This window comes from Cetorhinus maximus, chromosome 3 (genome assembly GCF_964194155.1).
Source record: "Cetorhinus maximus chromosome 3, sCetMax3.hap1.1, whole genome shotgun sequence".
NCBI classification, from domain to species: domain Eukaryota; kingdom Metazoa; phylum Chordata; class Chondrichthyes; order Lamniformes; family Cetorhinidae; genus Cetorhinus; species Cetorhinus maximus.
Genome location: NC_135881.1, coordinates 112,205,151 through 112,223,463, shown reverse-complemented (window position 1 = coordinate 112,223,463; position 18,313 = coordinate 112,205,151). Strand labels below are relative to the sequence as shown.

The following is an 18,313-nucleotide window of genomic DNA, read 5'->3' as shown; positions in this document are numbered from 1 at the left end:
GTCCGTATTGAACTATTGCTTCATAATCATATAGAATTTTCTTTCAAGTATTGCCATAATGAAGTATGTAATTAGGTTGCAAATCATTGAGCCATGACAACTGATTTTGACTTAAATTGAAGATGTAAGCAGATTCTGTGCACCAGTGATTGTGTAGGCGTAGACTCATAGACAGGCAATGACAATCCAGAAATACCAACCGTCTACTTGGTGCAGAGCCTGGAAAACAGCTGATATGTGGCTCACTGAAGTCACCCCATCAGCCACGGTGACTCACCCTCGACCATACATGTGCTGAAACATGCGCACGAACAGGAGAGGGGAACAATGGAGCCTATGGGGAAACTTTCGTGAGCCAAAAATCAGCTGGGTCCCTTGCTCGCACATGCGCTGTGCCGTCGGGGGTTGGAAACGCTGACAATACTGTGCAGTTGCTAATGATGTTTACAGTACAAGTGAGGGGGGTGGGGGAGGCGAATGAAAAACTACATTTCGGCTGTATTTTATACATCGTATGTAAGTTCTGCTGAGCAAATGGAATATAAAGGTTTGGATAAGTTTGTTTTATTCTTTTTGTTGACAAACTTTCCTTTCCGTGAATCTGTGTTTTAACGTGTAGAAACACATTTCCTATTCTCATTTTTTTTTGAGAGTTGACTCTTTATCTTTGTTATATGTTCTTATTTTCTTCCATTTTACTCACAAGCTTTGACTGTAACTTTTGCTTTGTGCTTGTTCTCTCTTTTGTCCCCGGATAGGATTTCACTTTTTTTGTGAATGAACTCTCCCTCCCCCCCTCCCTCAGTTAAACTTTGGGATTTGTTTTCTGAATGAACTCCTCCTTCCCCTTGGTCTCTCGCTGATCTCTGTGAATTTGACCTTTTTTTTGTGAATGAACTCTCCCTCCCCCCTCTCGGTCTTTATCCCTCGCTTGGCTCTACATTTAAAGACTTTTTTTTTGTGAATGAATGTCCCGGCACCACGACCTCTTTGCTGTCAAGATGTGCTGGCTATTTTATTTTTATATGCGAAATAAATTCGCCTTCCCCTTCAACTTTGAATAGTTTCTTATTTCTTTCTCTCTTTTTCTCTCACACTCTTTCGCCTGGAGGGAAACTGTTGCTCTATGAATAAACACATCAGTCAACTGAAAAGCAGTCTGCACCATTGGTTAGCTCAGCAAAGCCATGCAAATTGAGCTTGGTCATGCACAAAGCGCCACCCAGCCTCTCCCCCCCCAACCCCCTCCCCTCGTTGCTGCGGTAACCATTCTTCCTGCCTGATTAGACAGCTTGAAAACTGTTTCACAGATTATATTAAAGAAACAGTGGGGAAGAGACGGGGACATTTTAGGAAGTTAAAAAAGCTCAACCACAAAACTTTTAACTCACGTTCTTTCTTAAAGCAACATTCTGTTTTTTTTTTGCCGTAAGATTTCCACCTGCAAGTTTTGAGCACACGAGAACTTTGCATTTTCTAAAAAAAAACCCAATTACATATTTAAAAATAAAACATCTGCAGCTTTTGCAGGATGCGTCACTGTTGCCCGGGATTTTTTTTCCCCCGACTCCGACGAACATTAAACGCGATCTGGGAAGATCAGAAATGTTCCAGTCTTTTATGTTAGTTCGCCGCATAATTAACATAGTTTTTAAAAATCATGTTTGGTTCGCATGTGGCCCTTCCATGCGATGTGCTGAATTACACCGCACCGCACGGCAAGCTTTAGGTAGGCAGGGCCAATTTGAATAAAGGATCAATATTGTTTTGCAAGGAGTATTTGTTCGGTCTTACATCTGCTCCGGACTCGCAAGAGAGAAAAAAAGTGCACGTTTCTCTGGATTATTAACACTGAATTACATTTTGATAATAATGACCTTGTGTTGGGTAGCTCTGGGTAGCCTATAATGTGTCTCCGAAACTTGTTTTAAATGTCGTGGGTCCGTATCTTTCTCAGAAATGTGATGTTTAGAATTAGATGCAGTGTGCTAACTGATTTAACCCCTCTTCCCCCGGTTGTTAGGATAATTGCATTCTAACCTGCGTTAGTCCTAGGGAAAGCAAGCCTGTATCTTTAATCAAGTCGAGGAGTGAGTGATTGACAGCTAGAAATTGGAGCCGATGAAACAGACAGACAACCAATGAGAAAGATCCATTAGAAAACACTGGAGGCCCCTGGAGGAGAAGCAAAGGAAAAACGAGTGAATTGAGCACAATCATAGGTCTGGGCTGCCTTGAAAGGACTCTACATCAACTAATTCATGCTATTTACCAAATCTGACGGGAATATTTATAGGCGATCGCTCTGCACCCATTCAGGTGAGACCCTGTTCAACTTTTGCAAGCCTCTAGAGCATTGCGTGATCAGCGTTACAGAGATAATAATGATAATAAAACGCTCTCCATATAGTCCCGTTATCTGCATATAAGGAAAACATTTGGGAATTCCACGATGATCGCCATTAGCAGTTTACTGTGTGTTTCCCAGGTTTACACATCCTTTATATCGATGCGAATGCATACGCACTGATAAGTCCGAAGTACCAAGGCTAGGATCAGTTTTGTGTTCTTCCCCCAGCAGTTTGTGCATGTTTGCAGGATGATCGCTATCTCTCTGGAACAGGTTGGGGCGGTCGTCTTGAGTTTTTTTTGTGAATGGGGCGCTGAAGGCTAATTAGATATGCAAGTTCAGGCGGTCCATTCAAGATTTTTCTTTGGCCATCTTCTATCGTTGTAGGCTGATCGAGTCCATCAAGGCACCGTCTCTCCATCTAAATGCTGAAGAATAAGACGAGCTAAGAGTTTGCGATGAGCTGCGGAATGGACAGATACTACGATCAGCAAGTGCCTTACATGATAACTCCTGTAAGTGAACTGACAAGTGGATTAGTAAGAACTTGGCGAGCGGAAGCGATTTAAAAAAAACATATTGCTGTTTTATGAACGACATCGCCATAAACTCAGCTGCAATTCATTTAACGTTGGTAACAAAACCACGAGTAGGACTGAAAGGAAACTGAGATTTTTTTGAACAAGGCGATGTTTGATTTGACTGTAACCCACTTCACCACCTCCCCCCCACCCCCCCAATATTCCTGACTTTGCACTTTCCTCCAACAGGGTTGGGGGAAGTACATGTCAAGTACAAAACTTATACCACAACTCAACCAGGCTATAAAATGCCACCACTATGACAAATAATGCAACACTGCTTAAGTAAGCAGAAGGTTCTCAAAAGTCAGGGACCAACATCTCACAGTGCACGCAGGCTCCTGTTGCAAATACTAGCAGAGGAAACGTACTTTACTCCTGATTAATTCAGAGATGCGACATTGCCCCTTGTTCACCACTCATGCTATTTCATTGTCTACAACATGGCACATTTCCACAAAAGCATCAATTTTCCAGCTAATCCCGTCCTTTTCTGCCTATTTATATTTTAATAATATCTCTAATAGTTTTGGAATCCTTGTCATATTCGCACGCACCATTGCTCGATGCAAACGAATGCACAGGTTTGTCATAAATGGTTCAAAGGGGTAAAATAAATTCACGGTGATAATCTAGGATCAAGTTTTCACTTAAAAAAAAATATACCTTAAGTTCTCAAAGTCCACACACTGGCTAACTGGCCCTAATTATTTGATAGCAAGTTGTAAAGGGTGTTTTGAGAACCGGGACTTACCCTAAGAAATGTGCGATGTATGTACTTCCAAGTAGCAGGTTGTGCGCCTCCACATTTTAACAAACATTTTGTCTTCTGTAGAAACCGCATGGAGGGAAATGTAGTGAAAGGACAACAAGTGAAAGAAAAAGAAAATTCATTGACACAGACTTAGCTCAAGATTCGGAAGGTAACTTTCTTCATAATGAAATATGCTCTATTTCGCCTACTCTGTCTTCCACTCGCCCAGCGTTTGTTTTTCTCTTGATCAAAAATGCCTCCAATACCTTTTGACGTTTCCTCTGCCACTAGTATTTGTAGTTAAGGGTTTGTACATTCGTCTCATATCTTACCATCAAATGTAGGGCACAGTTCATATATTCAGTAACTTTGGGCACAGATCTTAAACACAGCCCTGCTTAACATTCATTTCCGGTTGTGTGCTGAATTTTGAGATATTTATACAATCTGCCACATAACTCCGTGTTTTTGTGATTGGCAATCCTCCCTAATCTACAGAGATTGTGCATAATGTATAAAATAATTGAATTAGTCAAACAGACCTCTGGCCGTTTAATTTGCTCTTGTAGCAATTAATATTTTCTGGCTGATTTCGGCTAAAGAAACGATCACGGTAAAAAAAAACTGTCTTTTTGTGTCTGGGCATGTTCTAGAAAGGGAAAACTTTAACAAGCCACTGCATGAGATTTAGATCTGATCAATATTGCTGGTTAAAACTCCCATCCGAGTATATGGAGTACTGCATGCAGGACGTTGAATGTTAACGCAAGTGTTTCACGCATTTTCGGCTGATCTGAACTGTTGATTTCAGGGTTAAAAAAATCACTATTCAATCCGCAGCAATGTTTTGATTTTTTTTTTCTCTTTCTTCTCCTGTCTCTGCAGAACTTTTTCAGGATTTGAGCCAGCTGCAGGAAACCTGGCTCGCAGAAGGTAAGGAACTCTCACAGCCCTGGGAGAGAGAATAAAAATGTAGAAAAGAAAACAATTGCGACGCCTAAAAGTTGCGTTCCTAACGTGAAGCCCAATTAATTGAGCTCTAAAAGAGCCACCTCATGTGTCATGCATACATTATAGACTGTGATTAGTCTGCCTTGGGGAACTCGGGGCTGATCTTCCCAGTGTCATCACAGATTACCAGGAGAAATTGCTTCCAGTTTACAATCACATCTGCTTTTGGGGGAAGATCTGCAGCCGCCCAGACAGCTAGACTTAAGTTTGAAAGCACCATTTAGTTTTGACTGGCGATGATTTTACTTGATCAATCTTCATTGCTGCAGGAGACTTTTTTAAACGTGAATTATTAAGACACTAGGCTACATCTGAGCTCCGATGGTGCCAAAAAACGAGCTTTGATGTTCTTTAGGTGTTGTTTTCTGATGGCAAAAAGTGTTTATATTCCTCGATTCATCGCGACGGGATGCTTCAGGATTTGAGTGCAAGTGTCTTTTATCCAGCTTGCTCACAGCACAGAAGTTTAGGTTTGTAGCTGGCATATTTTAAATCTCATATTTATCTTAAAGATATGGCAAAATTCTAAATAATTGGGTGATTTTGAGACCTATAACTTTAAGTTGCATATATTTTAAAACCACTTTTATTAATATAACTAAGCTATATAATTAGTGCCAAAACGTGTTTCAAATAATTATTGTTAGTTTTAAACTGCATCAGTTGGCTTAAAGGATAATTTCAGTGCGATTTAGAAATTGGTTAAAAGAAGTATTTATAATGAGATAGTTTTATTCTTTAAATTAAAATAATTAATGCAAAAGAACCCCAAATGAGACATAGAACGTGAATACATTTCTATTTAACTGCTCTCGTCCTGTGATCATAATTTTTATTTACCAGTATTAAATAATAATGATGCTTCAGTAAGCCTCAGAAAATGCTTATATAAACGTGCCTCAGTTTTGTTGACCTTTTGCAGTTCCAAATGATCCTGGTTTTATCATTGCAACTGCTAAAGTCTGATCCTAATCTGACTGTCTGGGCACCAAGTGGAATGCAATTCATTGGCATTATTGTAAATATATTTGGATGAAAAGGATTAACAGTTGCAGCAGTGACTGGGAGAAAACTAGTATTAGGCAGCAATTTTGTTTTAAAAAGCCTGTTTTGACAATTTGACAAAGTGAAATATTTACCTTCATCCATTTCCTAATCTCTCCAAAACCTACTTTGCTGAGTTGCAGCCCTATCTTTTTCCCATTAGATGTTGTGGCTATTGTGGCTATAGGAACCTATTAGGAAAATAATTGTTTCCTGTCAACTTTGAATAAGAATGTCCTTAAAGGAAATTCATTATTTTTACTGAGTTCTTCTGCAAACATTCTGAGTACCTTTTAAGACGTTGAATAACATTTGAATACCCTGATTTAACTGAGCGCCAAAAGGAGAGGAGGAATAGACATTTTCCAGCCTTTTCATTGGGCTGTGTGGCATGACCAGGTATTTAAAAGTGCCTCAGATACTTAAAAAGCCAACTTCATCTAAATGAAAATGTTACTTTTGGTTCATGGACTGGAAGATGCGTTAAGTTTACTGAAAACATGTTCTGTGTAGTACCAGTAAGTAAAATTGTATGATAGTCATGCAACATGCAATAAGATGTTCACAAAGCATCTACTTGGATATATTAATAGTTAATCGTGTATGTAATCATTTTTCTGCTACTGTCTGTGGACCGAAAGCACATTTCAGTGTGCCATTAATTCGGGGTTAAACAGTTTGAATGGTTCCAACGTTGAATGAAGTTCATGAATATCATGGACCGTGTTGCTATTGTACAGAAGACGGCCTTTATTCTTCCTGTTTATTTTTCTGCCCCAGATTTAAGCGCAATGTCGGGTGAACACTAACTGCATTCTAAACTCTAATAATATTGGCCTTTTTAACTGCGAATAATCAAGGTTCGGGGAGAGGGTAGTTCATATTACCAGCAGTCGTCTCAGTGTGTGTGGGTAGTATTAAATACATGGGTTGTTGAGACAGAAATGATTTTGTTGACATAACAAAGCTGTGCTGTAACGCTGATTTTCACTTTGCCAACTATTTTGCGAGTTACAATTTGCCTCGATAACCCGATCTAAATGATGATTGCCGATTTTGATAGAATCGAATGTTTCACAATTCCGTTGTCCTTTTAGCAGATTTGCAAAGTAGCCCTAGTGCTGGATATCGCCCTTGTGATCAGCAGTGTTAGCCTTTGTTACCATTGCATTGTTTGCACTGCAGTTGAAGTTGGTAAACATTGAAAGGATGACTGGGGACTGGGTGTACTGAAAACAGATAGAAAGTAACCAAAGTGAGATCGGGCAAGGCATTTTGAACAGTCCTAAAAATAACATGGTCAAAAAATAAACATGTGCAACATTTTTCCACTTTGATATATGAAAATAATCTCAGTTGTTTCCGTTCTGTTGTACAGTGATTAGCATGTTATTTCAAGGTATTAGTGTGGACGCATTAGAAATATCTGTGTAGGTAGATGAATGTTGAGGTTATGCAGTCTGTAAGGAGCCACTTCTCAGGGTGTCTAGTTTGTGTCTGAGCATCCGGCAATGTTTTTGGTTCTGTCATGAGTTTTGACATTATCCGTTCCATTGTTTGGTTTCTGACAGGTAACAGAGCGAGAATGGAGGCAGACTCGGTTACTTCTAAACACTTTTTGTGTTAAGTGCGTTTTTTAAACCCGATATCCATGCCCCTTGTCTTCCTACAGTTTTTCTTGAATCAGAGGTGCCCAACCTTGTTGCCATGTGATCTATCCCATAGTTGATCAGCTGCCCAGAATACATACTTAATACCCAACTCAAGTTTTCTTTTCCTTGATTTCTTTTTGTGATTTGTATTTTTTGATTAGAAACTTTGCCTAACATAGTTGACTTACATCTGCAGGACCTCGACTTGAATAGAGACCAGACTGGCACAATGGCAATTCTGGCTCCGAGAGATTTAGAGGAATTGAAGTTTTGTTGAATTGATGCCCACGGCACTATGTTCCTATAATTTGGCATAGATTGGTATTAAATTGTTCATCATGCCCCATCATGTGGCTAGTGCGGAAAATGGAAATAAAAAATGCATTGGTGTTACAGAAGCATTCTTCTAAGTTGTGGTTAAGGCGCATGGTGATGTAGCATAGAAAGAGCTTTGCTATTAATCTGACCGATGTTACTCCTGACTTGGTAGTCAGATGCTGGATGCCAGAAATTGGATACCATCCCACTTGCCAGCATTGATAACGACCACCTTCAACGCAAAAAATATACCAAAATGTGTGAACTTAAAGCAAAAGTTTTTTTCTTCTGCCAGATGGGAATCATACCTTGCCAAGAGATGGTAAAATACACCTGTAAAGAGTAGCTAAATTCAAACAATGGTTGAGGCTTCAGTTGCAAACTAGGCCATGTGTTTGGCTCTTGAGCAGTCTATCATTAACAGAACAACCACTTCTGAGAATTATACTGTTGCACAGGTTAACGATAGCTCCCAACAGGTAGCATTGCTGCATTTTTCTCCAATTAGTTTACCCTGGTTCTGCTCTGCTAACAGGTAGTATTGAAATAACAGTACTACAGAACATCAGCTTATTAAGTGTGTGATGGAAAATCATTGTAAGCCCGAAGCTATGAAAGTTACTACATATGCTAATGAATTTCAGCATTTTGTTTTTGAATGTAAGTACAAACAGTGAATTAGTGTTTACAGGGAAAGTTCAAGTTTCCCTTAAACCACCTCCCCCGTCTCCCCCCGCCTCTCACCTCTCCACAGGCTAAAGGGTGTGACGTTGGTCTTGTGGTCTGACCACATACTCCAGAATCCGGATTGTTTTTCTGAAGGAAGGTGGGGTTTAGTTTTACTGCTGTCTTATGTAATTGTTATGGTCAGTTATCTTATTCACTGTCAGCAAGAATGACTCATACGTTTTTTTTTGAATTTGTCTGTTGGTTATTGTTTGTATAAATTTCCTGTTTCATAACACTGGGTGTTTTTATTTTAAATGGAGAGGCCAATTGGTGGTGACTTCAGTTAACCCTTTCCTGCTTGAGTTGTGGAGGCAGTTCTTTGTTGTTTTCCAATGTTTGTAATTTTCTAAATGCCCTCCATTCCGCAGCATTCAGTATCGAACAAGGACCCAGGAAACTGGCCTCATAGTGGGCATGCAGAGCCTGAAATTATCCCTTTCTTCAAACTGAGCTCCCAAATACTTACCATGTACAACTATTTTATGAATTAGTTTAGAGAGAAAGCAAATGTGGTTCAGTTGGACAGGTTTTTGTCTAATATGGCTTTGATTTCTTGACAAAGTGTTCTATTTTTTCTCCAACAAATTTGAATATAAACTGTAGAAGCACGGTTGTAGTTCAGATGGAATGCATGGACTAAATATATATGGATTTGACTTTAACTGAGCACCATTGCTTCTTAAAAGTATATGAATTTTGTGCAGCCTTTAGATCATTTAACCCCATGATAAAGGAACATTATTTTTGTGCTTGTTCCAGGGTCCTGTTTAGGGAGAAGGGTTAGCGGCTTTGGGCTGTGAATCAGAAGTCAGTTGCCTTATTCCTGTTGGGCTTTGTTGTATAATGGAGTATAAATGTGGAGGTTGGCTCCCCACTTTTACATCACAGAAACCAGCTCCTTTTGTCTGACAGAACATCGTGCACTTACATTTTTGTGACTGTGATCCTATTAGTTCCCACAACTTCGAGTCCCTTGCGTTATGGAGTTTAGCCGACGGAGGGGAGAAAGCTTTTACGTCTTTAAACTTTGAAGCCCAAAATTCCTTCTGTCTAGTAATGTCAGGGGTAAGCAAATTTAATTTTAAGGTCAAAGTTAATTTCAGCCCTTATTGTAGTGTTCTAATTTTCCTTTTTGTGTTGAAATGCTACTAATATTCTCAGCGAGTACAATGTATCCTGTGCCATCAACTTAAAGTCCCACCAGTAGTTCTAAGAAATTGCTGATCAACCAAAGCGAGCTGGACCATTTACTTTAATGTGCTCTGTGGTTGTCATTGAGGGTCTATAATTGTACCAGAATCTGGTCAGCCACATTGAGTTTATTTTAGAAAAAAAGGAAATAAAGAGGTTGTTTTAGAAACTGGATATAAAACAAGAAAAACCCGCAAGTTTTCTCTTAATTTAAAAATATTATCAAAGCAAAAATCAGCAGGCTAATTTACAATTTCATAATGCCAGCTTACCAGGAGCCCATTTCGGAAATATGGTTGCACATTAATTTAAATGGTCAGAAAATCATGCAGAGTGTGCACCCAGATTCTCCATCTGCAGTGCAAAGCCAGAAGTTCAAGAATAAACTGTAGGAAGTAAATTGTCAGGCTGGTAAAACTTGCCTGCAGTTTTCAACTATTTTCTTTTCTTTTTCTCCGTTAATTTTATCCACTTTTCCACAGCTGTTGCCTCTTTGCTGGGATGTGGTTCCATGTATGGCAGTCATCCCCTGATGCTTCACTCAATTGACTATTATTAATTTATGAAGCTTGGCAGTGAATTTCCATCGGCTATTCAACCACAGAGATCATCAAGTGAAATCCTATCTTGACCTGATGCCCACAAAGCTCATGGATAGTGCCCAAGAGTAGGTTTTCATTTGCATACTTGGTGCATTGAGGCTATTAAAACTCCCCTTAACATTTCACCAGCTGATTTCAGTTAACTCTGCAAAGACTGTGGTGTGTGTGTGTGTGTGTGTGTGTAATCTTCATATTATGAAGTATTACTTTCACAATTTGTTGAACATTATTTTGGTGTTGAACTAAACCTACATACTGTTTAAAAGCATAATCATGATAAAATGCATTGAGTATGAATCGAACTGATTATATGCACAGATATATCCAGACTGTTTTTACAGTACTTGCTTGTTTTGATATCAGTTCCGATGAACTGAAACTAGTACAATTCATGGGAGCACAATGGAGATTTAAATAGGGGTCATTTGGGAGATGGGAAATTATGATAAGGCTTCTCAAAGGCACCAAACTATGCCTCATTCTCAGAGCATCCCTTTGCTAATTCTTACTGAATTTCTTATACAAAATGCAATGTTTTGTGCAGGACTAAGCATACATTACTTGAACAGCATGACCTACAGGGCCATGGATGTAGTGCAGGAAGGCGGGATTAGGCTGGGTAGCTCTTCGTCAACCAGTACAGTCATGATGGGCCGAATTGTCTCCTGTATCATAAATTTTTTTATTATTGCTTTATTACCCGCCACAGTCTGTAATGTTTCCAAAATAGTATAAAAGAAATGTAAAGGGTGAAAGTCTGAAAGATTTGCATATGTCACACACTATTGATTCCTTTGTAGATTTTAGGAGGAGAAAAAGAACTGTGCTGCCGAGTTTCTGTGCATTGCCCACGACACTCACCAAAACTTTGGTGAAAAAGTGGCAGGAACTCTGGAGACAATGTAAATGGCATTTTTAGTCATTATGCCATCTCCCTGGGATTCCACTGAAATTGTGGTGGGCAAAAGCCTGGGAAATTCCAGAAATATAACTTTAGGGATGGACCCAATTTTTCCATTTCCCATTTGTACTTTATTTGCACCCTGAAGAAAATGAAGCAAATGTTTGTCAATTAGCATTAATCTTTATACACGTAAGAGACTATGAAGACCAGACTGGATTGTTATGCTGTGTGAAGTTTGAGGAACATGAACAAGGATTGCAGTGATAGAGAGGTTTTCTGAAACTCATCTGAGGGCTCAAAATATAGTAGCAGATAATGACAACACCTTGGAGTAGATGTTGACTTTGTGAGATAGTGTAAGCGGTGAATCAGTAGCCTGTTCTACATCTCTCCCAATTTTTAATGGAACATTATAAAATGGGCTGTCAATTCACTCTCATTTGTTTATATTATCACACAAAGTCAAAAGCCACCCCCTTGAAGAGATTGTGCAGTTTGTGTTGATGCTACGAAAACAATTTTGCCGTTTGACCTTTTTACAGCGAATATGGTCTAACTCTTAATATTTTAATCATTTTTACCCTGGAGTGGTCCATGGTTAACACAGGTTCAAAGCCAAGGCTATATAATTTCCACTTTACTCACTGTGCTATTATCAATAACAATGTATATCAAACAATCTATGAGGCACTACCAAAAATCCAGCTCACCACCATAATACCATGTGATGCTGTCATCCTCCAAACTGAATATTTCAAAAAGCAGCAAAAACTGGAGCCCTCCCTACAACTGCTGCTTCAATTCTGAAATCTGAATGGGTTGCCTGAAAATGGGGAAAAAAATGAAACGATACATTTTCCACATCACAACTAATTGGCATAGTGCAAAATAACAAAAGAATGTAAGGAGTAAGTTTAAAGTTGGGGATGGGAATCTCATATACATTCACTATAGTTTATTGTAATTTGGATCTTAATATTTAAAGTTGTTATTTGAATTATAAATAAGGAAATCATTCCCTGCAGTTATTCTCTGTTTCTGTTTTGTCATGGTTTTTGTACTCCACCCACCCTGTTTATAGCTTCGGTGTCCCTTAGACTGAGTGTGTGGGCTTTTAAAATCCAGCATTGAAACAAAACCAACTTCATCACAATCTCAACTGGAAAGACCTTTTGCAGTGGAAGTTACTTTTGACAAGTTTTTCTGTTGTAGGTTGATGCCTCAGAATAAGCCAGAAATCACACCAAGCTGAATCCTTCACCATGCTTCATCTTATGATGGTATAAGATTATCGTAGGTGAAAAGAGTAAACTCTATAATGGCTAGATTTGTTTGCTAAGGTGACTTTTGTTTAATGGTGGAGTTTTAACTGCTGATCTTTTTGAAGGAAAGACTCTCACCATATCAAATATACTGCTGATTATTGAAAAACCAAAGCTGGTTTCAACCAAATGCCGGAAATTCGGAATAAATCAAATGCTTTTGTTTAGCATTCAGTATTTTCACACATTTTCCTCTTTTTCTTTTCAACAGCTCAAGTCCCAGACAATGATGAACAGTTTGTGCCAGATTTCCAGTCTGAAAACTGTAAGTACAGTATGACTTAGAGCTGATTTTCTTTGATCAATCTGTTTTTAAATTTGAACGATATAACGGTTTATAGTCTTTTGGGGGTGGAGGAGGTGGGGGGGTCGGTGGTGGGGTCTTCTTTCCCTTTCTGTGTAACATCAGCAAAGCCGGGACTTGGGCTTCATGTTATGAATGAGGCTGTTGTGGCTGCAGGCAGCTCTAGGAAATACCAACTGGATCAAGGTGTTAAACACAGAGGGATCTGTCATTCATATGTTCTCTGGACTGAAGACAGATGGGGAACCAATTGCATGCAGCTTTGGCAGCTCGAGCCAACTCTCGTTACAGTAACATGAATTCATTGCATGCTCTATTGAAAAAGCTGGGCAGCAGTTTAATGCACAGACGTTAGTGTTGATTAATGTACATAAATCAACCTATTACCATTTTGCAGTGTAGGTTTTCAAACTGGGATCCCCTGAGGTCATCAGATTTCAACATTTTTTTGCAATGATTGATGCTTTCCTTCCAGTAGCTGACACCATATTTCAGAAGTTAGGACAGCATTCTTGGGAACATGCCAGTATTTTTAGGGGGTCCTAACACACAGAAACATTTGAAAATTACTATTTTACTGTATAGGGATAATTTTAAATGCTGATGCTCATGGCACAGAGCCTCACTCACGATAGGTACATATCAGGAACTTGGGTGTGAGGGGCCAGTATCTAAACTCCAAGATGTGCTCTCCTGGCAGACAGTACAAGCTTATAACATTAACCCTTAGAGGGCAATACTTATCAAATCAATAGTAATAGCTATAGCTGTGAATACTTCACAGTTTACACTTTTTGATTAAATAAGCACAATCTTAGCCTTATTCATATGGAGACAATGTATTTTTCAATTGTTCAGCATTTAAAATATTTTGCATTAGGGCATTAGTATGAAAGCCTATTTATTCTTTTGTCATTTCTTGCTCTATACTTGTACCAAAGTAAGGGCTGAATGTGAAAACCAAGTTGGGATTTCCCTCTTTTCTACTCATCAACAACATTCTTTCATTATTAAATTTTTTTCCTCTCTCAGTGAATTTTAATTTCAATTGATAGAGCTTTTAGTTTAGTAAGCTGTCACCCATTGTAGCCCCAATGTTAATGGCCTTCAGATATTGTGAAATTTCTGCATGCATTACTTAAAATGGTGAATTCCATGGCTACCAGCACTGACAACATGGTAAAATCAAATAGGACTTGCATTTGAGCTGACTGTGTTTTCCGCCCACAGTGGCCTGGGTAGCTTTGTCATTTTATACAGGCTGTTTGAGAGGTTTTGTATTCGAGGTCCTGTGCTGACCTTTACCAGCCAAGCTGAACTGCTTACTAATGTGGTTCTGTTACATAAGTTCACTGTGAGTATCTTTTTGATTGTTGACAAAGTGCTCACTAACATATCTATTTTTGCAATAAGAAAGCACAATCAAGTGGCTACAGTGGTGGTCAATGTAAGAACATCTGCTGGAAGAAAATCCAATCAGAACTTTTTTTCTGCATTATCTAATTCCTGTGCCTCAGCCACAGAGGAGAAATTTTTGTGTGTGCGCGCCCCTGCATGAATTAGCACTTTAAGGAAAGATAGGGAGAACACTGTGTAGAAGACTTTGGGTGGAATTTTGTCAGTGGTACGCGTGCTGGCTGCATGCATGGGAAACGCATGCAATTCCACGGCGGGGAAGCTTTTCTGTGGTGAAACCTGCCATCAGCTGACAATGCAGTAGGTATGGGCAGACTATTAAGGAGCCTCCTGGACAAACAGGGAGGCTCTGCATTACAGCTGAAATTCCATACCCACCTTTATTGCCATTAACGTAAGACTTAATGAGAGCAGTAAGGTGGCACGGGTGTTTTGTCAAATTTAAATTTCACTTGTAAATAATTCACATTAGATTGGTTTCACTTTATTTTGTGCAAAATCGTTATTTGTTGAGAATAGCTTAGTCAGAGATCTATATGTATTGGCACACCTCATGGTTGACTCATTGATAGTTACAGGGGAATTAGGAGCATATTCTTTACTGTGGAAGAAACAACGTTGTGTTTTGCATTCACTCTTTATTGAATGTACATGTTAGTGTCCAGTGTTGTACTCCCCTCTCTTCCCAACTCGGTGGGACATGGCTAAATATACAGGCTCAGCTGGTCCTCCCTTCTATGTATTGTAAAGGACATTGTCTGAGAGCACTCTCAGCGAGGATAATTGAAATGTTGTAGGTGAATTCAAAGCCCTGTAAGAACTCTTCCAACTAACACCTTGAGATGGACCCACGTGTGGATAGTACTGACACCATCCTTTAAGCCCCTTATTTTCTTACCTTGATTGACTGTTCCCAATGTCCTTCCCTGCACCCCCCATCACCACTACATTCAAGACACCAGGCCCAAACCCCACCCTCTGTTCTCCTCCAGATCCCTCTTCCACTCCCCAATGCCCCCGACCCCACCCTGTACCCCTTACCCTCATCATTGACTCACCCTTGACAGTCCTGAGCCTCCTTGCCATTCTCCTGCTCCCCTCTCTTGTGCTGTAGAGTTCAACAAGGAAAACCGCTGACCTCCGGCACAATGCCACAAAGCTGACTGGTGCACACCACCTTCAAACAGTAGTGAACCAGGTGCAATGAGATTCTCATGCGCTGCTGACTTTATCTTGAGAGTAATGCTTTATTTAAAAATGTCTACCACTAATGAGTATTCATAGTATGCAAATGTATTATAAGTGTGAACCAAGCCACAGGCCGGCATGAGGCCCGGCACGCCGCTGACTTTATCCTTGCATCTCAACCCTCTGTGGGAAATCAAAATTTTGCATCCTGCTTAATTCAGCCACCCCTCACACCATGTTTCCCACTCTTGCGGGCTCCATAAAACTACCCCCCATATTATTAAACATAAGACAATCGTATGTAGAAGAACATTGAAATCTCAGAAAAGATGTTTTGTCCTATGAGGCCATCCCTGGAGTTACCATAATTTATTGGGATAAGAGATTTGCATTTAAGTAGTGCTGCTACTCAGAAATGTTTCAAAGTGCTTTGCGTACAGTGAATTACTTTGAAGTGCTATTACTGTTGTCATGTAGATAGACATTTTGTATATAGCAAAATCTTACAAGCATCAGCGAGAGAAGTAACTAGTTCTTCTATGTTTGGTGGTGTTGGTTGACAGAAGGCTGTCTAACCTTGCTGATAGCTATTATTGATCACAGTTCACTGATCCACACCCAATTTTTAACTACATGTTTGCCTCCAATGATGCTATTGTCAGTTTAGGCAACCCTGTAATGTAAACAATTTGGCACTGGTGCAGTCAAAGGCAGCAAAACCCTACTAGAGCAAGAGTTTAACTGTGTTTCCTCAGTGAGAATCTCTGGCTGCTTAAAAGAGCTGAACAGTTGTCCTCAGTGGTACTTAGGACCTGGTTGGTCTTTTAAGTGTGACTGTAGTAAGCTGACCTCTCTGCTCAAACTGTGCACTATTGAAGCACATTCAACATGGCCAGCATATATAGATCTTACTCTGATATTGGCAAAGCGTTGTGATGAAACCCAGAAAGTCACAAATGGACCTTTTCACTAAGTGTGCTTGCAGTAGATTTGCACGCCCACAGTTGCTTTGAAGCATGTTTACAATTTCCGTGCTATGCCACAAAAGCAGTCTGGTGCATGTTCAATATCTCCTGTGTTGTCTTACATTGCAAATGGGGCAACTCAGCATCAGCAGGAATGGATGATTGAACCTTTTACAGTGGAATTATCTTATGATATAAACCCAGTTATGAGAATTTGCTATTGTGTCTTATTTGCAACTCTGATTTCAGTGTGTGTATGCACATTGATTCAGTGATGCAGTGTAGTTATTGTTTGAAGCTGATCAGGCTGACCTTTTACACAACTGTGTTATGGAGTGTTGTCGGTTCAAAAGGGTGGCTCGTTCAAGCATTCATGTGTAAATCTTGACATAAAGTTCCAAGTCTGCTGATATCTTTGTAATTGTTCATGTAATATTTATGATTAACCTGATCTTGGCATCGTTTTGTTTTAAAGAGCTTCTGCTTTTTCTCTCAACAGCCCTTCCTTCACCATTAAAATGTGGATTTGTTATGCACAGTGACAGATGTCGAGAAACTAGTTTGGCAAACTGCTCTGACAGTAAACCTGTTAACATTTCAATACTGTTGTAGCTTTTTAAAGAGAGCTGTAGTCGATGAAGGAAGGGATGCAGTTTATTTGTGCCATTTGTTAAGTCCTCTCGCTCCCTCCTCCCCAAATAATCTGGTGGCTATTTTTATGAGCCTAAACAGTGCGTGCCAATCAGCCATTCAAAAATGGAGGGCATCACACCCAAGTCTTCGCCCCGCTCTCTAGATGCACACATTCAAACAGAAGTCACTGGATAATGATCAGGAAAGGCAATTCTAGCTAATGTTTCCCTTTCTAGCCGAGGCAGTTGGAGACCATTTGTAGCAGCCCATTGCAACCCTGTAGGATCAGCTAATGCAGCACAGACCTGGATCTGTCACTTTCTCAAGGAGTAGGAATATGGGGTGTGAGCAAGACATCTGAGCACTATCAATAACAGGATGAGCGTTTATAAGGATGTTTCCTTATAGACAATGAATTGCTTTAAAATGCATTCATGGGTCTTTTATCATTTTCATTTTTATCAACAATTTAGTCAATGTTGCATTTATTTCAGATACAAAACAGCAAATGCTTCATAAAATGTAGATAAGGGACCTGATAATTCTATGGTCTAATTCTTGACATTAACCATCGCCATTTGTTTCATGTAAATATTGCTCAGCATTTTCTCTGTACCTTGTGATTTAATGTCAAAAAGTGCTCTGGAGGTTGGTGGCGCGGCAGCAAAGGAGTAGGCCACCCGCTGCTCATCCAGATGGTCACCAGTTCAGGACTCTCTGGTCTGCTGCAGGGGAGTATGACTCCTGTGGTGGGATTCGAAGCTCTTGTTGAAAGGTCTCAACTCTTCCTTGCTGGGAGAGGATATTTTGCAGCCCTAGTGAAGCAATATTTAAAAAAAAAGAAAATATTTTTTAAAAGGTGAAAGTGATTATTAGAGCTGGCGTAATACATGATAACATATAATTTTTACATTTTAGCAATTAAGAAACCTATAGCTATTAACATAAAAAGTTTTTGTTTTGGATTTCCAGCATCCGCAGTAGCTTTTAGCTTTTTGTTTTTAACATAAAAAGTGAATTGCATGGACTTAGCTAACCACCCAGAACACAGAGAAACAAAGTAGTCATAATTTCTGTTGTTAAAGTACTTCTAAAAAGGATGTCTGTGCCTCTGTAAACACAGATATTTTATAAAATAGAACTTTGGAAAAATGAACAATTGCTGAAGCGGATCTGAATTCAGAGTATGTTAGTGGAATACGCTTAAGATTTGGTGCTGAAAGGACATTGGTAGCCTCCAAGGCTTGTTACGTTTAAATTGAATTGGATTTGTGCATTGTATGGGAGAAGCAAGAAAAAGATAATCCTAGTGCAGAAAATTGTCCCTGACTAATTAAGCCTTTTCACTA

At 39.5% G+C, this 18,313-nt stretch overlaps 1 protein-coding gene across 3 annotated transcripts in view; it reads left to right on the top strand.

The window, feature by feature from the left end:
* Nucleotides 1–400: 400 nt before the first annotated feature.
* Nucleotides 401–18,313, top strand: part of etv1 (ETS variant transcription factor 1) — a 146,786-nt gene continuing 128,873 nt past the window's right edge. Inside the window, exons 1-6 of one of the 3 annotated variants that reach the window (XM_078538832.1) lie at nt 401–547; nt 2,050–2,319; nt 2,738–2,865; nt 3,767–3,854; nt 4,571–4,618; nt 12,670–12,723. In XM_078538832.1, the coding sequence (XP_078394958.1) occupies nt 2,809–2,865; nt 3,767–3,854; nt 4,571–4,618; nt 12,670–12,723 (247 nt within the window). In that variant the 5' untranslated portion in view covers nt 401–547; nt 2,050–2,319; nt 2,738–2,808. Of the gene's footprint in view, nt 548–1,754; nt 2,320–2,737; nt 2,866–3,766; nt 3,855–4,570; nt 4,619–12,669; nt 12,724–18,313 lie in introns of those variants that run through there. The other 2 variants (XM_078538831.1, XM_078538834.1) reach the window with 2 other exon arrangements.